The sequence below is a fragment of the Lepidochelys kempii genome, chromosome 6, assembly GCF_965140265.1.
Source record: "Lepidochelys kempii isolate rLepKem1 chromosome 6, rLepKem1.hap2, whole genome shotgun sequence".
NCBI lineage: Eukaryota > Metazoa > Chordata > Testudines > Cheloniidae > Lepidochelys > Lepidochelys kempii.
The window spans coordinates 71,597,237-71,617,060 of NC_133261.1; the positions used below are offsets into that span (position 1 = coordinate 71,597,237).

At 42.7% G+C, this 19,824-nt stretch overlaps 1 protein-coding gene across 13 annotated transcripts in view; it reads right to left on the reverse strand.

The window, feature by feature from the left end:
- Positions 1 to 332: 332 nt before the first annotated feature.
- Positions 333 to 19,824, reverse strand: part of MGA (MAX dimerization protein MGA) — a 95,547-nt gene continuing 76,055 nt past the window's right edge. For 9 of the 13 annotated variants that reach the window (XM_073348686.1, XM_073348688.1, XM_073348684.1 and 6 more), the window contains 8 exons: positions 19,180 to 19,304; positions 17,837 to 17,888; positions 16,302 to 16,484; positions 14,160 to 14,271; positions 10,900 to 11,130; positions 10,229 to 10,408; positions 8,497 to 8,649; positions 2,414 to 4,998 (listed from right to left, as the gene is read on the reverse strand). In XM_073348686.1, the coding sequence (XP_073204787.1) occupies positions 3,689 to 4,998; positions 8,497 to 8,649; positions 10,229 to 10,408; positions 10,900 to 11,130; positions 14,160 to 14,271; positions 16,302 to 16,484; positions 17,837 to 17,888; positions 19,180 to 19,304 (2,346 nt within the window). In that variant the 3' untranslated portion in view covers positions 2,414 to 3,688. Of the gene's footprint in view, positions 2,105 to 2,413; positions 4,999 to 8,496; positions 8,650 to 10,228; positions 10,409 to 10,899; positions 11,131 to 14,159; positions 14,272 to 16,301; positions 16,485 to 17,836; positions 17,889 to 19,179; positions 19,305 to 19,824 lie in introns of those variants that run through there. The other 4 variants (XR_012159449.1, XM_073348691.1, XM_073348693.1 and 1 more) reach the window with 4 other exon arrangements.

The following is a 19,824-nucleotide window of genomic DNA, read 5'->3' on the forward strand; positions in this document are numbered from 1 at the left end:
AGACTTTCCATTAACAAAAACAATCCCCTCTTTTATATGAGAAGTTGATATTTGTTTCTGATTTATTGGAGAAGCAGAGAGATGAAAATTAAGCCCTTTGGGAGAAGGACTATCTTTTTGTTCTGTGTTTGTACAGCACCTGATCCATGACTGGCGCTCTTAGGTGTTAACGCAGTACACATAAAATAAATACAGAGTGTGAACTATATTTAAAGACTAAATATTTCTAGCTTTGCTTGGTTGTGCAATTCCACACACCACCACCAAGGCAATTAATACTTTATTATTCATCCCATTCTCCCTCCCAATAATAAAAGCTTCCAAAGCCAGTCCCTGGTTGAACTTGATTGGTTTATTTTAGTTTTACATTTCCTCTCTCTCACATACAGTCATTGAACAGTCCCGTACTGTTAGATTTCTACAAAAATATCAATTTTTCAAAAGCTGAAAAGAGGGAAAGATATATTTTTAATATATAAAAGGAAAAAAGCTAAATCTGACATTGCATTATATTCTTAAAAACATTTGTCTATTTACAGACATGTCTAAAAAACCAAACAAAATTTCCAGGATACTTGGTCTAGTGAGAATGTGCTCTTTGCAGGGGTTTCTATTGTTCTCCTGATTCCAAAACCCACTCGCTACCAAAGTAACACATTCTTGCATTATTGTCTCTTAAAAATAGTGTGCATAATTTCCAAAAGGTTTGTTCCCAACCAGTTGATTTGGGGGCTGTGGGTGGGAGGGGATTCGACATTCAAAATGATAGTGAAATGCAAAGATGGGATGTGAGGGTTAGGAAAAGCAAAGGCTAATGAGCTTTTCAAAGGGGCTTTGTTGCTTGGCAGAACCTGCCAACATCTTTCTTGGCTGTGTGCCTATTGGTTCTTTTGACCTTGGGGTCTGTTCTCAGCTAACTTACTGATAGTTTTCTGGCATCAGGCAGGTCAGCTTTTATCTCAACAATATGCTTTTGTTACAGCAGGCATTCCTGACTGCCCACTGCCAAACAGTAAATATATATCTAGGCATTTTCTATCATCTTGCCCCTCAAGGCAGAAGGGTTATTTTAAAAGAGTGTTTGAGTGACTTTAATGCTATCTGTGTCCTATGAAATGTGAAAGGCATATTTTTCTTAATGTACAGACATGGATTAATGCACACTTAATTTTAACACTAAAGTGAACAGCAGCCATTTTGGATCAAGAAGCGATAGGGGCCAGAGAGGAAATTTAGTGGCTTTTTTGTGTGTGTGGCACTGTCAGTGCAATGCTGATGGCTGTTTCACACAGCAAGGAGTTGAATTTAATGGCAAATCAAACTGTCTTGGGCATAATGACAAGCAACCTCAGCCAATTTAAAATACCCAGGGCCAACCTCTCAGGTACATCAGTGTAAATCTGGTGTAACTCAACTGAGATCAATATAGTTACTCCAGATTTATACTGGTGTAAATGAGGTTCGGATCTAGCCTTTAATCTCTAAGGAGTAGATGTAAACATGTATTTAAAGGCTAGTTCCCCTTTATAAGGCATTGAATGATATCCGTAAGGCTTTGCATGGCTCTCATACTAACCCACACCCTCTTCTTCAACCCTTTAGTGCAGGAAGGAGATTAGCATTTATGATACAAACTGAGGTTAAACTGTAAAATATGCAAAGGCAGTAGAAGTGACACACACCTCTCCAACTGTTTTCAAAAATGCCTTGTAGAATCCCAAGGTGAAGACACCTCCATTACACAGTGTCTGGAGCAACTTTATGTATGCCCATCTTAAGAACCCTTTCTTTGCTCTGAAGCCCAATAGGAAATTGTAACAAAGAAAAGGAAACAACACAAGATATACATACCCAGTGACACAGCCATTCTAGACACAGGTCCAGAAGCTGCAGCTTACTGTATAGGGCATACTTTTGCAAATGTAGAGTTTGACGCTGCTTCTGAAGAGTGGAAGATCATCACTTACAGCACGTGCATGTGACTGTCAGACACAGGCACAGCCTTGGCGCTGGGAGAGATGGAAGCTCCCGCAATCGTGCATCACGGCGGGGTGGAGGGGGTGGGGTGGATCACTGGGGGCACGTGGAATCCCAATTTCTGCTGCTGAGGCATTAAGAGCAGGGATTACATTCCTAAATACAATTATGCAAGAAAGGCAAAATGCGCTGTTTTCCAGATTCTACACAATTTTCACAGCAGTGATTTTCACTTTTGAGGAGCACCTAAGAAGCCCCTGAAGTCCACCATAATTCCTATTATTTACAAACTAGATAGGAAAAAATCATTTATACACATTAACAAATAGTCTCTTCTCGGCTGAAAATTTCATTCTTCAAGGAAGCTAAGAAAACAAAAATTGTGTACAAAAATATAAATATCTTTACAGTCTGCAGGCCCTTCACTTCCAACAGCTTAACATTGAAGAGTAACTACAGTTTATTGAATAAGTGGTGGCAGAAGAGAATAAAAAATACATCTTGTGATTCAAATACTGCCTGATTTCCCTGGTAATAAGCATTTTTTGTTTTTTTGCTATACACATCTTGCGTAAATGCAATGAGAACCTCTGAGTACCTTTCCTGAATTCATAAAGAAATGGATAGTTTGGAAGGACGCGTGCATATGCACGCACGCACACACACTTTCATGTCCTAATAATTCTGAAAGGGTCACTTCCTGTAAATGTCTTCGAGATGTATATGTCTTCAAGAACCATGAGGAAGGGAGGAAATAGGGAAGGAAGGAGAGAAGAATGGAGACAAATGACACTCAAACTACCTCAGCGATGCTTTTAAGGAGTTAGCAATCTGGTACTCAGATGGATTTCTCCTGTCTGAATCTGTTCGTTCTGGATGCGGTCTCATTCCCAGCACGCTCAAGGAAGAACATGGCAGGGTTTTCTCTTTTTAAAATTAGCTAACTAAAAAAACAACACTGGGGTGTTGCAATCATCACTATGAAAATTTCCTTCTTCACCTTAAAATGGGAGTTTAAGATTTCATACGGAAATGATGTGGTCAGAAACTACCAGAGAGAGTCTGAGCAGGAAGATAATTCTCACTCACTGAAGAACGGAAATTTTTGACATTAGCATTCTGGGAAATCTATCCCTGATCTCCCATTCCTCCACCCAAGGCAACCAGTCTGAAAAAGCTTGCTCCAATCTCATTTACACAAGCTCATTACATTTTGTGGGCTGTGCACAAACTGCAGCTGTGAACACCCCTGCTTCTGCATAGATACTTAATTTGGCTGGTACAAACGCTAGTACTCCTGATTTCTCCTCATCCAGAAACAACTGCATCTCTGTTAGGGTATGAATCTCTCAGTGGCCCAGGTCCATCAGACCTCTAGTTTCCTAAACTCTTTGTGAAGGACCCACTGTTGGAAGGATACCATATGCCCAGCAATGGTAATACATCATCATCTTTCTTTCTGGGGGATGAACATCCAGAACACAATAGTGAGGTAAAATTTATGTTAGCACAATTAAAGTTTCATAGCATTGATTTCTCAGCTTGGGGCCTGCCCTCAGTCAGAAGAGTGCACTGATACCATATTTTCTTTACAGGGATATAGGAACAAGTGTCTGGAGACAAGGGAAGATGTTAAAACTCAAGATACCAATTCCTTTCATAGTCCAAATTGCTCCAGGTTTTCCTTTCGGTCTCTAAAAAATCCAAGTATTTATTTGCCTGCAGAATTTGAAGGCAAGGTCCCAATACTGTTCAATTTTGCAACCACAGATGCTAATGTGGGCATTATTTTACTGTCCTGTCCTTCCAGGTCAGTTGCAGGTAATTTAGTTTTTAAACCAACGGGTGCCAGTTTTGCAACTACAGGTGCCAATACTGGCATCACCTTGGTACTCTGCCCTTCTGAGTCTAAAGGAAGATTTGCAACTTTTAACCCAAGTGGTGCTAGTTTGGGCATAGGCCTCCACAGTGTGTCAGTGTTACCAGCTTCTAGATTAGTTTTCATCTGCAGGATTGGAGGAGACACATTGATCTCTGCCAGGGGATCTAAGGTTTTACCACTTCCACCACCAGTTACTGAAAGGTTGGCAAGTGGGTCCTTCATTTCAGAGCCTATCACTATCTTCAAAATATCTGCTTGAGATGAAGGCTCTGCAGAGTTCCTCTCACCATCAGTAAGGTCGTCATCTTCCAGGTGAAGCAGGAGGGGACTTATGGAGCCACTACTCTCTCGAACTTCAGAAAGGCCCTTGAAACTGCTACCCAAGTGACCAAACTGGAAGGAGGCTCCAGCTGCAGTGGTCAGTTCACTGGCAGTTCCCCTCCGAGTTTCAGAGTCTTCTGGAGAAAAGTCTGAGCTCAGGGTACTGGGCAGCTCTGACATGCCAGAAGTGTCATCATTCAGCTGCTGATTGAGAAAGGCAATTTCATTGAGAAGTGAAGTGAGGGTTTCATCAGTGTCATCACTCTCCTCAATGCTGCCCAGTAACTCACTTGGGTCTAGTTCTGCTTCCTCTATTGCAGAGGCTACCTTCCTCAGTTCCATTTCTATCCTGGAGTCTTTGAGATCTTTAACCTTCAGCTTGCGGAATGGAGAATCCTTTGGCTTCAACCTTTCCCCTCCCTGATCAGTCTCTTTCCTCCTCCCCTGGCTTCCAAGAAACTCTCCAATGCAAGATTTTTTAGCAAAGGACTCTGAGGAGTCCTTCACACTGGGTACATTCCGAATCTGTGGAAAGCTGTTGTCTTTATTTTCAAGGAAAATTTGTGTGGGCCCTGTGGCACTTCTTCCATCTCCACAGCTGTCTCCAGGAGATGCCTTGTTTTTTTCTTCTGAAAGGATGTCCTCATTCCGCCTACTTTCATGAGGTCCTGCTTTCAGGGACGGCTCAGATGTCTTGGCACCAGCACCTGGAGTTACATGAGAATTCTTGTTTCTATTCAGGTTTAAATTCACACCCCCTTCAGCAGCCAGTGATGTCACATTAACAATCTTTGGCATCATGAATGAGTCTTCACTCTCTGCAATACCAAACAAAGCAAAACTCATCAGGATCACTGGTGACTGAAGCTGGAGACAATCTGCCCCCCCAACAAAACCACCCTTACAAAGAGTTTAAAGCATCTGCTGAAATAGAGTGTCTTGAGCGGTTTGTACCTTCTTTTTTTCCCCTACAAACTTAACATTCAATCCACTCTGAAGAGTGAGTCGTATAAATAATATAAAATCCCATGATGTCTATTGTCTAGCAGAATTTTTGTTTTTCAGTTGAGCATGTTTGATAGAGGTTTTTCCCCCTAAGGCCAACCCTTGCAAACTCATCTTAGGATCTTTTCCCATCTGTCAGTTGACTACCAATAGTAAAAAGAAAAGGAGGACTTGTGGCACCTTAGAGACTAACAAATGTATTTGAGCATAAGCTTTCATGAGCTACAGCTCACTTCATCGGATGCATGCAGTGGAAAATACAGTAGGGGGATTTTATATACACAGAGAACATGAAACAACGGATGTTACCATACACACTGTAACGAGAGTGATCAGGTAAGGTGAGCTATTACCAGCAGGAGAGAAAAAAACACCACCACCTTTTGTAGTGATAATCAAGGTGGGCCATTTCCATCAGTTGACATCTCAGGCATTGGCACCCTGACAGCAGGATTGTCTGGCTATGTAGACTCCCTCCTCAGGCCCTACGCTACCAGCACTCCCAGCTATCTTCGAGACACCACTGACTTCCTGGAGAAACTACAATCCTTCGGTGATCTTCCGGAAAACACCATCTTAGCCACTATGAATATAGAAGCCCTCTACACCAACATTCCACACAAAGATGGACTACAAGCAGTCAGGAACAGTATCCCCGATAACGTCATGGCAAACCTGGTGGCTGAACTTTGTCCTCACCCGTAACTATTTCACATTTGGGGAGAATGTATACCTTCAGATCAGTGGCACTGCTATGGGTACCCGCATGGCCCCACAGTATGCCAACATTTTTATGGATGACTTAAAACAACGCTTCCTCAGCTCTCATCCCCTAATGCCCTTACTCTACTTGCGCTACATTGATGACATCTTCATCATCTGGACCGATGGAAAAGAAGCCCTTGAGGAATTCCACCATGATTTCAACAATTTCCATCCCATCATCAACCTCAACCTGGACCAGTCCCCACAAGAGATCCACTTCCTGGACACTACTGTGCTAAGAAGCGATGGTCACATAAACACCACCCTATACCGGAAACCTACTGACCGTTATACTTACCGACATGCCCCCAGCTTTCATCCAGACCACACCACACGATCCATTGTCTACAGCCAAGCTCTAAGATACAACCGCATTTGCTCCAACCCCTCAGACAGAGACAAACAAACACCTACAAGATCTCTAGCAAGCGTTCTTACAACTACAGTACCCACCTGCTGAAGTGAAGAAACAGATTGACAGAGCCAGAAGAGTATCCAGAAGTTACCTACTACAGGACAGGCCCAACAAAGAAAATAATAGAACGCCACTAGCCATCACCTTCAGCTCCCAAATAAAACCTCTCCAGCACATCATCAAGGATCTACAACCTATCCTGAAGGACAACCCATCATTCTCACAGATCTTGGGAGACAGGCCAGTCCTTGCTTACAGACAGCCCCCCAACCTGAAGCAAATACTCACCAGCAACCACATACCACACAACAAAACCACTAACCCAGGAACCTATCCTTGCAACAAAGCCCGTTGCCAACTGTGTCCACATAAATATTCAGGGGACACCATCATAAGGCCTAATCACGTCAGCCACACTATCAGAGGCTCGTTCACCTGCACATCTACCAATGTGACATATGTCATCATGTGCCAGCAATGCCCCTCTACCATGTACATTGGCCAAACTGGACAGTCTCTATGTAAAAGAATAAATGGACACAAATCAGACGTCAAGAATTATAAAATTTAAAAAACAGTCAGAGAACACTTCAATCTCTCTGATCACTCGATTACAGACTTAAAAGTTGCAATTCTTCAACAAAAAAAAACCTTCAAAAACAGACTCCAACGAGAGACTGCTGAATTGGAATTAATTTGTAAACTGGACACCATTAACCTAGGCCTGAATAAAGACTGGGAGTGGATGTGTCATTACACAAAGTAAAACTATTTCCCCATGTTTATTCCCCCCCGGCACTGTTCCTCACACGTTCTCGTTAACTGCTGGAAACGGCCCACCTTGATTATCACTACGAAAGGTTGTTCTCCCTCTCCCCGCCCCTCTCCTGCTGGTAATAGCTCACCTTACCTGATCACTCTCGTTACAGTGTGTATGGTAACACCCATTGTTTCCTGTTCTCTGTGTATATAAAATTCCTCTACTGTATTTTCCACTGCATGCATCCAATGAAGTGAGCTGTAGCTCATGAAAGCTTATGCTCAAATATATTTGTTAGTCTCTAAGGTGCCACAAGTATTCCTTTTCTTTTTGCGGACACAGACGAACACGGCTGCTACTCTGAAACCTACCAGTAGTAAGAATTCTGCAGACAAAATTCAGCCCTCAATTACACTTGTGTAACCCTGTATTTTCAGGCTATGTCCCTCAGTGCCACGTGTGCAATTCCTCCTGTTTTCAGTGGACTGACACAAGCAAAACTGATTGGAATATAGCAAACAATTCTTCTGGTGATACACAAGACAGAAAATCCTCACACAGTCTCTCTTAGCTGTGCTTGCTCTCCAGAAGCAGAAGTAAAAGCAATATGTTTATTCATTTGCCCTGAAGTCAGTAGATATAACTACTACAGAGCAGGCCTATGTAGAGTGCCACTTCTACATTAATTTTTAGAATAATGATTAGTTCATTCTAATTAATAGTGGAATTACTGCCATCATTCACTAAGCTAAGTTTACCAGCCTCTCCTTTTCCAGAGCTTCTTCAGTGAAGAGGAATTTTCTAAAGTGGGTTGGTGAAAGCCATGTAATGCTCACTGCCATCAAGAAATATTACTGTATTTGCACAATAATCTGCTGTACACTGCTACACTGGTAGCATCTGCTTTGGATTCCAAAACAGTTCCGAAACACGGCAGTCAGATTTTCCCCAGCCCTACATCTGAAACTGACCTTTTCCTTTCCTCCTTTGCTACATATGCCCTATTATATGGGTATCTCCAGTAAGATGGCGAGTGGTTGTCTCTTGGAGTTCTATGCACTGGATGACAGGAAGCTCTAATATAAACATCCACTATCTCTGCCTAGACCCCATGCACAATACTTCTGTCAAATGGTTCAGCTTTAATAGTGTCAGACATGAGACTTCCAAGATGGCTCAAACCTTAAGTGCTGCTGAATAGGAGGTCAAATAAATGCCCCTGCCCCCTGCACATAATTTTACTGAGAGCTACAAAACCGTGAAGGTGAGATGCAATGTTATTTACTATCCTGAAGAAAAGCTGAACCTAAATATTTGCAAAGAGAGCTTTCCATACCCCCAAACATAAGGATTTGTGATTGAAGAACTTACCTGAAGCAGGTTCTGCAGCTGTTCCTACAGCGGGGGGCACTGGGTTACTGGCAATGGTTGACAATGTAATGGGAATGGCTGAGTTAGTGAGGATGCCTTTCACTTGGACAGGAACTGTTGAGCCTGGTAGCTGAATCATCACGGATGCAATACCTTATTTGGGAAGAAGAGCAATTCTTTTTTAGATACCGCCTCAAAAACAGGAAATACAGCACTACAGCTCCATGCCGTATCTGATACTATACTACCATCTGAAAGCAGTCTATGAAATGGTTATCTGATTGTTCTATTTCTAATACAAATCAGCCCGATACTCTCCCTTCTACACAACATTTCAGATATTTTTCCTCTCTCTTTCATTTGGAAATACTAACATTCAACAACAGATTCTATTTACCTGATGATAAAACCATAAACAGCTCAATTGACTTGGTTAAGATTTTGGTTGTATAATCAAGTACAGTAACTCCCCGCCTAACGTTGTTTTGATCTTATGTCCCTGCTCAATTACAGAACATGCTCCATTTAAAGTTGTGCAATGTTTTGTTATAATGTAGTTTGGCGGTCTGCTTTGTCCACAGCTGGCAGCTCCCCTACGCTCCCCCACAGCACCTCCCGCCTGCTGGCAGATGCCGCGGATCAGCGCCTTCCCCCTCCTCCAGCCCGCAGCAATCAGCTGGTTTGTGGCATTCAGGAGGGAAGGGGAAGGAGCAGGAGCAAGGACTCGGTGCGCAGGCTCCTCCTCCCTCCGCTGCCTCTTGAACGCCACAAACCAACTGATTGCTACGGGCAGGAGGCAGGGGAGGGAAGCTGCGCACGGAGTCCTCGCTCCTCCCCGCTCCCTCCTGCCCCCTGAACGCCGCAAGTCAGCTGACTGCCGCAAGCAGGAGGGAGCACGGAGGAGTGAGGATGTGCTGCGCAGTCTCCCTCTCCCTCCCCTGCCTCCTGCCCGTGGCAATCAGCTGGCTTGCGGTGTTCAGGAGGCAGGGGAGGGAGGGGGAGCCTACGCGCCATGTCCTCGCTTCTCCCCACTCCCTCCTGAATGCCACAAGCCAGCTGATTGCCATGGGCAGGAGGCAGAGGAGGGAGGAGCGAGGACGCAATGTGCAGAGTGAAGGGTGGCGAAGAAGAGGCAGGTTAAGGGTGGGGGCTTGGGGCAAGGGGTGGAGCGGGCAGGCCGAGGGTTGAGCCCCCCCACCCCTGATGCTTGCAGAGTAGGGGAAGCTGCCACTGCTGCTGCACAACATGCTTCTCCTAGCTTACAGCACCTTCAGCCTCCTTGCCTGCCTCATTGTCTCCAGTGCCAGTGGGCTGTTCCTGTGTGGGGTAAGGCAGGGGCACCGCCCAACTATAGTATGTATGTACTGTATGGCAAAAAACAATTTCCCTGGAACCTAACCCCCCCCCCATTTACATTCATTCTTATGGGGAAACTGGATTTGTTTAACATCGTTTCACTTAAAGTCGCATTTTTCAGGAACATAACTACAACGTTAAGTGAGGAGTTACTGTAGCTCTGTTTTATGAAACACGTATATTTCCGTAAGAATCCACCACACTCTGTGAAGTTGTGAGAATACAGAAAGAATGATATAAAAGGACACTATTGGTGAGGCACACGCCTTCTTACAGGAAAAAATGTTATTTTTATAAACTGAAGTGCATAAATGAACAGAGATACAGATTCAATACCAGTTCTTACCTTCCAAAACCTGCTATCATGTGACCTTACCTGGCTGTGTTGTCACTGTGTTGCTGGCAACTTGAGGCTTTAGCTCAGCTTGCAGGAGTGTAGAAGGAACAGTGGCTACCTGTCCTGGCATCAGGGGGCTCTTCAGTGTAAGCACTTGCCCTTGTGGAGTCATCACTAGGCTGGCAGTAGTTAATGTAATAGGAGAGGATGTAGTCTCGACTGTATAAAAACACAAATATAAATCATAAACTGTAAGTGATATTTCTGACACTGCATGCCAAAAGGCCTTTAACCAATATAAACTTACTAGTGAACAGCAGTTCTCTTTTGGGTGAGTATCAATGTTGGTGTCCTCAGCCCACTTTGCTCCATTTGGACAATTTTCTTGGCTACAATCGGCTAGTAATTGGCAAACTCAGATTATCTTAATTCCCCCATGTGCAGACCTCAGACCCCACATAACCAATCACAGAAGTAGTTAATGTGATTTTTGTAAACTGCCAGACTCTCTTAGACTGTACCTTAGAACGTACAATATACATAACATACACAAACATTCTTGTTTTAATACTTCACCTTTACTTTGTATTAAATTAATAAATTTATAGCAAGATGGCTACACAAAGCAGGCTGCTATTTCCCACCCAAGAGATCCAATGATATATGTTTGATCTAGTTGCAAAGGGAAAAATATATCTTTCCCAGCCTACCGGCAGCCTGGCCTCCTTTCCTGGCGAGTATCAATGGCTTCCCCCGCCTGTTTGTCACAATCATTTGTTCCAACTCTTTGGAGGAAGTGGAGGATTCTTCTTGCTGTCTGCTGGGCTTGGTGGACACAAGTTCCTCTGGCTCAACTTGTTTCCTCTTCTTTTGTGCTTCTACTGCTTTCTGTTTGGCATAAATATATTCTAGCTTCTTCAGGACCACCTCTTCTGTCTTACCTGTAGAAAGGTTAACAGAGACAGAGAGTCAACATGTCCTCAGATTCTATTCGCTTGCAGGACTAAGAGTTGGAATGGAACCATGCAGACCCAGCAGGTTAGCCCCAATGCAAATATTTTGGTGGTGGTGGTGGGGGGAGGGTGCAGTAAACCCCCTTCAATCTCCAAAGAACAGTCTAGAGCAGAGGTGGGCAAACTACAGCCTGTGGGCCACATCCAGCCCGCGGGACTGTCCTGCCCAGCCCCTGAGCTCCCGGCTGTGGAGGCTAGCCCCCAGCCCCTCCCCTGCTGTTCCCCCTCCCCCACAGCCTCAGCACACCGCACTGCCAGTGTTCTGGCCCGCTGCTCCTCTCGGGCAGCGCAGCAGCATGGCTGGCTCTGGGCGGGCGGTGTGGCTGCAAGCTCCTGCTGCTCTGAGCAGCATGGTAAGGGGGCAGGGAGAGTGGGGGCTGGATAAGGGGCAGGGGGTCCTGGGGCAATCAGGGGACAGGGAGCAGTTGGATAGGCATAGGAGTCCCTGGGGCGCTGTCGGGAGAGGTGGGGGGTTGATAGGGGCAGGGGGTCCCGGGGCAATCAGGGGACAGGGAGCAGTTGGATAGGCATAAGGGTCCCTGGGGCGCTGTCGGGAGAGGTGGGGGGTTGATAGGGGTTGGAGCAGTCAGGGGACAGGGGGGGTTGGATAGGGGGTGGGGTCCCGGGGGGCAGGGGTATCAATAGGGGTTGAGGCAGTCAGGAAGCAGGGGCGGTTGGATGAGGCAGAGGTTTTGGAGGGGGGGGGTGTCAGGGAACAAGGGGGGTTGGATAGGCATGGGAGTCCCAGGGGGCCTGTTTGGGGGCGGAGGTGTAGACAGGGGTCAGTGCAGTCAGGGGACGGGGGGATTGGATGGGGGTGGACTCTTGGGGGGCAGTTCGGGGTGGGGATCTCAGGAGGGGGCGGTCAAGGGACGGGGAGCAGCAGGGGTTGGATGGGTCGGGAGTTCTGAGGGGGACAGGAAGTAGGAGGGGCAGACAGGGGGCAGGGCTAGGCTGTTTCAGGAGGCACAGCCTTCCCTACCCGGCCCTCCATACAGTTTCGCAATGCCGATGTGGTCCTCAGGCTAAAAAGTTTGCCCACCCCGGTCTAGAGCACACCACAGAAACAGGAAAATGAATCAGCATTTACCCAAAATTTCCTTTCTTCAAGGAGAAACATTAGATCTTAAAATTGGTCTTCAGCCTGTCTGCAGCTTTGATAGACAGAACTCAGACCTAACAACCAATGGCCCAGGGATATATGTCCCTCCCTGACGGACAGGTTGCCAGCTGAGAACTTTCACAGCTACAATGAAAACTGTGTTGTCCGTAACTATGAATACACTGACAGCTGGGCATGAGAACATTATTTTCTTAGCTATGAATGGGGATTCTTCATCTTACCCAAAGTTGTTCAGATCTGTTGATCTTACTATTCAAAGAAAGGAAAATTTTAGCGTAAGCTCATATAATTTTTAATATTACTCAGATCAGTAAGATCCACAGACTGTACAATGGGATTTTATCAACAGTGTGTAGGTACGGTGAGAATTTACCTAGAAATTTAGCTTAATACATGATCAAAACTGATATAACTATACCCAGAAAGACGAAGTGGGTGAGGTAATATCTTTTATTGGACAACTTCTGTTGGTGAGAAACACAAGTTTTTGAGCCACACAGAGCAGACCGACACAGCCACAACTACACTATATATAAAACTGTACACAGGCTGTTTCCCAAATCACAGAGGTACTATATAGTCAATACCATCCTTCCAACTACAGCAGCAAGGGAGGCTTACCTGCCAGCTCTGAGGCATATTATAAAGGACCAGGAGGCTGTCTTGCAGATTTCTTCTTAAGAACAGTATGTCTCCATCCAGAGGCATATACTGCATTTACGGAGTGTGACCAGAGTTCACTAAAAGACAAATTCTTTCCCTCATATGGCTCAAGTATATGCCACCTGATCCACCTAGACATGTAAGGTTCTGAAAAACGAACACTCTCTCTTCCCTGCTTACACCCAACAGATAGACTGCAAATACTGAGCTTGATTGCTTTAATGTTTTACGTTTGTCTAGATAAATTTTGTGTGCTAGGTGGACATCCCATACGCCACAGCTTTTCCATGAGGCACAATGGTTTGGGACAGAAGGACTTTAGTCCTATCACCCATAACTTATGAAATATGAAGTTGACTTTACACCGCCTAGATGAATATCAGGATCATCCTGAGAACCAATTTATCAGCATGGAATATGCAATACTTGTATTCTCCGGACCGTGCTAATTCCATATCCCAGCTGTTATCATAAAAACCAGTAGACAGTTGATAGTATACGGACAGAGCCTTTGGAAGGTTGAAAGGATGTCATGAAAGGAATTAGCAGCAGACTGATGTCTAAAGTTGAAGCCCTGTGTTGCAGTTGAGGATATAGGAGAAAGGCTCTTTGGACAAAACTCTATTTCTAGAGGAAGTGAAACATTCTTCTCTCTGGATATCCCAGTGCACTGGATACTAAGATCCTAAAGCTCTGCAGCAGGAAGGTATGTCCACACTTCCTTTACCCGAGGAGGTGAAACAAAAGTAGCAGGCTCTTCAGCAGGAAGGTTGTTTCCCTGAGCCAGTGATTGACAGGTCTTTCTGTCAATCTGTCAGGTCTTTGAGTTCTGTCCTCAAAGCTGCAGATGAGCTGAAGATCCACTGTAGAATCTTTGGCCCTTGCTGCTTGAAGAAATAAATACTTCCTTTTCTGTATTTATGACACTGTACCTTATATTATCAGAAATACACCCCAATCCCAAATCAGTCGTCTTCTTCCTTAGAATCTATGGGCAGATTCTCAAAGGTATTTAATGGGAGTTAGGCACCTATGTACCTTTGAGGAGCTGACCCTAAATCTCGTATCTGCACATTCTACCACCTCTGTGTATAACCACTAATGGCCACCCCACTTCCTCAAGTCCTTTTTTTCACTATTCCAACCACTATGTCCCCTTAAACCACCTCACCTGAAAGTGTGGATACTTTACGGATCAGAATGTCTTGTTTGCGAGTCAGTAAGTTCTTCTGCCCAATCAGTTTATCTGCCTGATCAGTCAACCCCTGGATTTCTTCGTAGGCCTAGAAGCATGTCAGAATACCAGTTTAGAGACCAAGCTAATGCAGAATAAGTAGTTCTCCTTTCCCAGTCAAAAAGGCATTTTGAAAGTCTCCCTACAGACATTTCCCATCATTATTTTAAGAAATCAGGAGACAGAAAAAAAGTTCAGTCACTGTGTTGTAATGTTTCTCTGAATGCAATTCAAATAGGATGAATGTTGGTTTCTTCCACTTCATCTTTACGCACATCTAGTTTCACATCTAGTCTAACCTGTATAACAAAAGCCACCGAACTGCCCCAAAATAATTCCTAGATCATGTATTTCAGAAAAACACCTTCTCTTGATTTAAAAATGGTCAGTGATGGAGAAACCATCATGATCCTTGGTAAATTGTTCCAGTGGTTAATTACTCTCGCTGTTAAAAATGTATACTATATTTCCAGTCTGAATTTGTCTTGCTTCACCTTCCAGTCATTGGATCATGATGGTTTCTCCATCTTTTCTCTGCTAGACTGAAGAACTCAATATTAAATATTTGTATCATGCAGGTACTTTACAGTGTAATCAAGTCACCACTTAACCTTTTCTCCTATAAATTAAATAGATTGCGCTTTCTTCAGTCTATCATTAGAAAGCACATTTTTCTAGTCCTTTAATCATTTTCATGGCTCCTCTCTGAACCCTGTCCACAGTTCAAGAAGGATGTTGAGAAATTGGACACCAGAACTGGACACACTATTCCAGCAGCACTTTCACCGGTTCCAAACACAGAAGTAAAATAACCCTGCTACCCTATTTCAGATTTCCCGTTTATGCATCCAAGGATTACATTAGCTCTTTTGGCCATAGCATCACACTGGGAGCTAATGTTCAGCAGATTATCCACCATGACTTCCAAATCTTTTCCAGTCACTGCTTCCCAGGATAGAGTTCCCCATCCTGTAAATCTGGCCTACATGCTTTGTTACTAGATGTATGCATTTACATTTAGCAGTATCATACTGCATATTGTTTGCTTGCACCCAGTTTGCCAAGCGATCCAGCTCACTCCGTATCAGTGACCTGTCCTTTTCATTATTTACCACTCCCCAATTTTTGCCTTACCTGCAATCCTCATCAGTGATGATTTTATGTTTTCCTCCAGATCATTAACAAAAATGTTAAACCACACGGGGCTAAGAACCCACCCCTGCACAACCCTCTTAGAAACACAGCCATTTGATGATGCATCCCTACTTATGATTACATTTTGATTCCTATCAGTTAGCCAACTTTTAATTCATTTAATGTGTGCCACGTTAATCTTACATCTTTCTCATTTTTTTTAAATCAAAATGTCATGTAGTACCAAATCAAATGCTTTACAGAAGTGCACGTATACTACAACAACAGTCTTACCTTTATCAACCAAACTTATAATCTCATAAAAAAAAAAAAATCAAGTTAGTTTGACAGGATCTATCTTCCATAAATCTATGTCTAAAAAGTTCAGTCACCGCGTTGTAATGTTTCTCTGAATGCAGTTGAAATAGGATGAATGTCGGTTTCTTCCTCTTCATCTTTATGCACATCTAGTTTCACATCTAGTCTAACCTGTATAACAAAAGCCACCGACACAGCCCTAGGAATGTAATGTACAGGTGAGCGTAATTATTTATGGCTCTTCATTATGTGCTGTTTGTTTCCTTTCGTTTACAGTTTTGCATCTAAATGCTATGCTGAAATAAAATATTTCACGAAGGGCTCTCTCTTCTTACATTAGGGAGATTTGTTTTCATTATATCTCAAAACTGTCTGGTTGTACAATTTAAAATTGCCAAGGCACACTAGCAGTTACTTTCCAGAGTTAAATTCACAACCTAAAATTTTGCTCTTGAATGAATCCATTTCTCCCCATTGTGAAATGACTACATTCAGGTGAACAGTATTTCTACACTCACCACTAAAATATTTTTCATATCACTACATTGTTTCTAAAAGACCTGATGTCAGTTTTCCCCACTTTAAAGGTATTTTTCTCCATATGAGCTTGGGCTGTAAAATGCCTACCTGTTTGAGGATGTAGCACTTGGAGACCTTGGGAAGGCTATGCAGTCCCAGAGCTCTTTTCAGCTTTTCAAAAAGATCCCTCATTTCATTGCGACGTCGGCGTTCATTTGCTGTGTGTGTTTGGCGGTAATGAGCAAAGGCCTCTGCCTCATTCTTCTGCTTTCTGTTCCAGAATTGGGGTTTCTGTTGGAAAAGAAACAAGGAGAAAAAATGCAAGCCTGATTTACAGAGTCATTAAGACACATTTCTACGCAAGTCACATCACTACTGGATAAAACTCTGCTGTTTAGCTACAAGGTCTTAATGAAATCTGAATATTCTTGAAAGCATAAAACACTACAGGATGTGTGGAATATAATGAAAGGGGGCCAGAATACCAGAGTCACCAGTGAAGGTGAAGGTCCAACAACCTTTCCACTCAAAGGCATTCGGAAGATAACAGCTTTTCATGTATGGATACATTATATATCTTCACATAAGACAGACACTGTGCAATACAAGGCTTGACTTTAATATTATATAAAAAAACACTTGTAACCTCCTCTCCCCAAAACCTAACCTTTGTCTAACCTTTCAAAAAACCAGTAAACCTTGAAAACCATCAAATCGAACAAAACATATTAATTTTCCTTGCAGTTAAGCCAATTTCTTTCATATTTAGGTGAGTGAATATGGAGGGATGGGGACAAGAAGGCACCTCAGATAAGACTGTGGGGGGAAGTTAATAAGCAAATTAAATTTAAGATACTAATTACTTCATTCTGTGATTAAAACTAAATTAAAAATGTATCACAAAGCAGTCTCTGATTAAGTCAGCTGCCACAAAGGCAGATATCCATCATGCTCAGGCATGAATTACTAATCTCTCCACTCTAGGCTGGTAGGTCTGTTATTTTATTGTTACTCTGACAGGTGCAGTATGTGTTCTATTACTTTACCCTGTGAAGCAGTACTGTACTCCTTACAGGCCTCTTCAAGCAATAGGAAGTTAGTCTAAATTTCTGAGGTCATTTTGAGTCTACGGAAAGACTCTTTTTGAGTTCAATGGTCTTTGGACCAAAAGATCTTTGGCAAAATTAAAGTGATCTCACAAAGTGTAGGCCATTTAAACTAAGCTATCATTTTCAGCAATCCAGTTTCCTTTTGACAAGCAGCAGTCGTGTTTATAAGTCCTATACTCCCTTCCTAGTCACAAAAAACATAATTCTCAATTTGATACATAATATGCATTTTCATTGCAAATTACACATGCCAGAAACAGAAAATGTAAGACATCTTAAGAGTTAATAAGACACAATGGCAGTGAAGGCAATTATTTCTTACTGTTCAAATTTAAGCCCTGATCCAAAGGCCATTGATGTCAATGGCAGTCTCTCTTTTAATATTAATGGGCTTTGGAATTAGGCTCCTTCCCAGTATTTAACCATAAATATATACAGAAGATAGGGAAACTCAACAAATGTTGTTTATGTATGAAAGTTTATCTTTAAAATGGAAATGTGATACTAAGAGGAAAAAGAAGAGTAAATATATACCTTTGTAGACTTGTCTGCCACCTTCTCATCCGAAGGATTATGAATACGGTGCCTGGAAGAGATGCAAGTTTTCCCCAACATTACTCTATTCTCATTAACTACATTCCCAACAGCCTTAGAATAATCCCTGTTTCTCCCTTGAAATGAATTTTCCTTGCAACTAGGTGGAGGTGGTATACTGCTGCCAGTGCTGCTAAAAGAGAGTGGGCTCCATCTTTAGACAAATCTGTTTCAAAACTGTAAAATTACCTTGTAGGGCAAAATGGCAAACTTATGCTTCTCTATGTGTCAACAAAGATAATAAAATCTGCTGATGTCTGCCAGTAGCAATCTCAGTAATGCACGGACTATAGAGCAAAAACAGTATTTCTGGTTTATTACTACTATCTTATGTCATAAAAATAGAGACCCTAAATCTTAAGATTTTTTTTAAACATTAGAAATATTCACATTTAGTAATACCATATCTTCATTTCCCCATTTTTACTAAAAGATTTTGACAATGTTTAGAGAATGGTCACATCACCGTCTGAGGCTGAAACATAAGCCGTATCTCTCTAAGGAGGAAAGGAAATGTTTTGAGATGTGCGATACCACCAATCAGGTTCTTCAAAGATCTTACCAAAATCCTTCAGCAAACAGAGGGAATTCAGGATCTGATATTCCTAATGTAGCAAACCAAAAGAAATAAAGGAAAACATCCGAGGCCACCTTTATACACCGTAAATGAGCTTTTTTTGGACTGTGCTTTGTATTTAAAAGTAACAGCAGCAACAAATAATGAACAAACCAAGGTGGATTTTAAAAGCAGATAAAAAACCGTTTGTTCACTAAGGTTCTGGTCTCCCAACAAAGTCAACAATGCCCTGCTCTGTTCTTTCTGTAGGAATGGAGCCTAAGACAACAAAATGCCACAGCCTGAAACTATCTGGCAATTCCTCAGCTACTGCAGCATATCTACTAGTGAAGCCAGAGGATCAGCAGAAAGGGGGCTGAAAAAAACAAACTAAAAATCTCAGACTTTTCTGCTTATTTTCAGTAACTAATTAGACAGACCACTGGCCCTGTTAAGATAAAGTGTTCATAAGACAGATCTCCCTAATGGCCGTATTGATTAAAATGAAAAACAAATAGAGAGAGGCCTCAATTCTTCAATCAGATCTGAATGGACCCCTGAGTCAGTCAATGCGGAGTCCCACTGCACTGCGGGATCTGACTGTAGGATTGGGGCCTCACTTTGTCTTACAATTTCTTAAAAGCTCTCATTTAACCAGTTCATTTTCATGCCAATTCATTGGTAAAACAGAACTTTAGTTCTCTTGGCTGGTACAAAAGATGCTTACTTCTGTTTTGAAGATCCGATACTGGAAGCTGTAGCCTTCAGACGGGCAATGTTAATCTTCTCTGAAAGCTCCTCCACGGTCTCAATGTCCACAGGCTCATCATTCTCACTGTACTCACAGTCATTCTGAAATAGTTAATTTTTTAAAAAGCAAGCATGAATTCCACATCTTAGCTCAGGCCAGACATTTTGTTTCACTCCAAACTCAAGATTGTTTCCTAATGTTATATTGCAATCTAAGTCACCAGCTGCATCTGCCAATAAACAGATATATTAAGCAGGTGATTTATGACAGACCCTTAACCATAAGGGTCCCATTTGGTGATTTCCCCCGCACTACTAACTCTTCACATTGGATTGGAGCTATCAGGAATACCTACTTCTGCCATTGACACTTTTATTGTGAATTACACAAAGCCTTTAAGAGGCAGAGTCCTCCAGCTTGCATTTTCAAATGGGCTATGATTACATTATCCTTAACACTAAAAGCATTATCCTTAACACTAAAAGCAACTCTCTGGACTTCTGCCACTGACTAACACTAATCTGATTCCAGTTAAAATGACACCATCAATTTGAAGATTGTTGGAAATACCAAGATTACTGTAACTGGCAGAGATTAGGGAGACTGTGTTCGTCTGTTTAC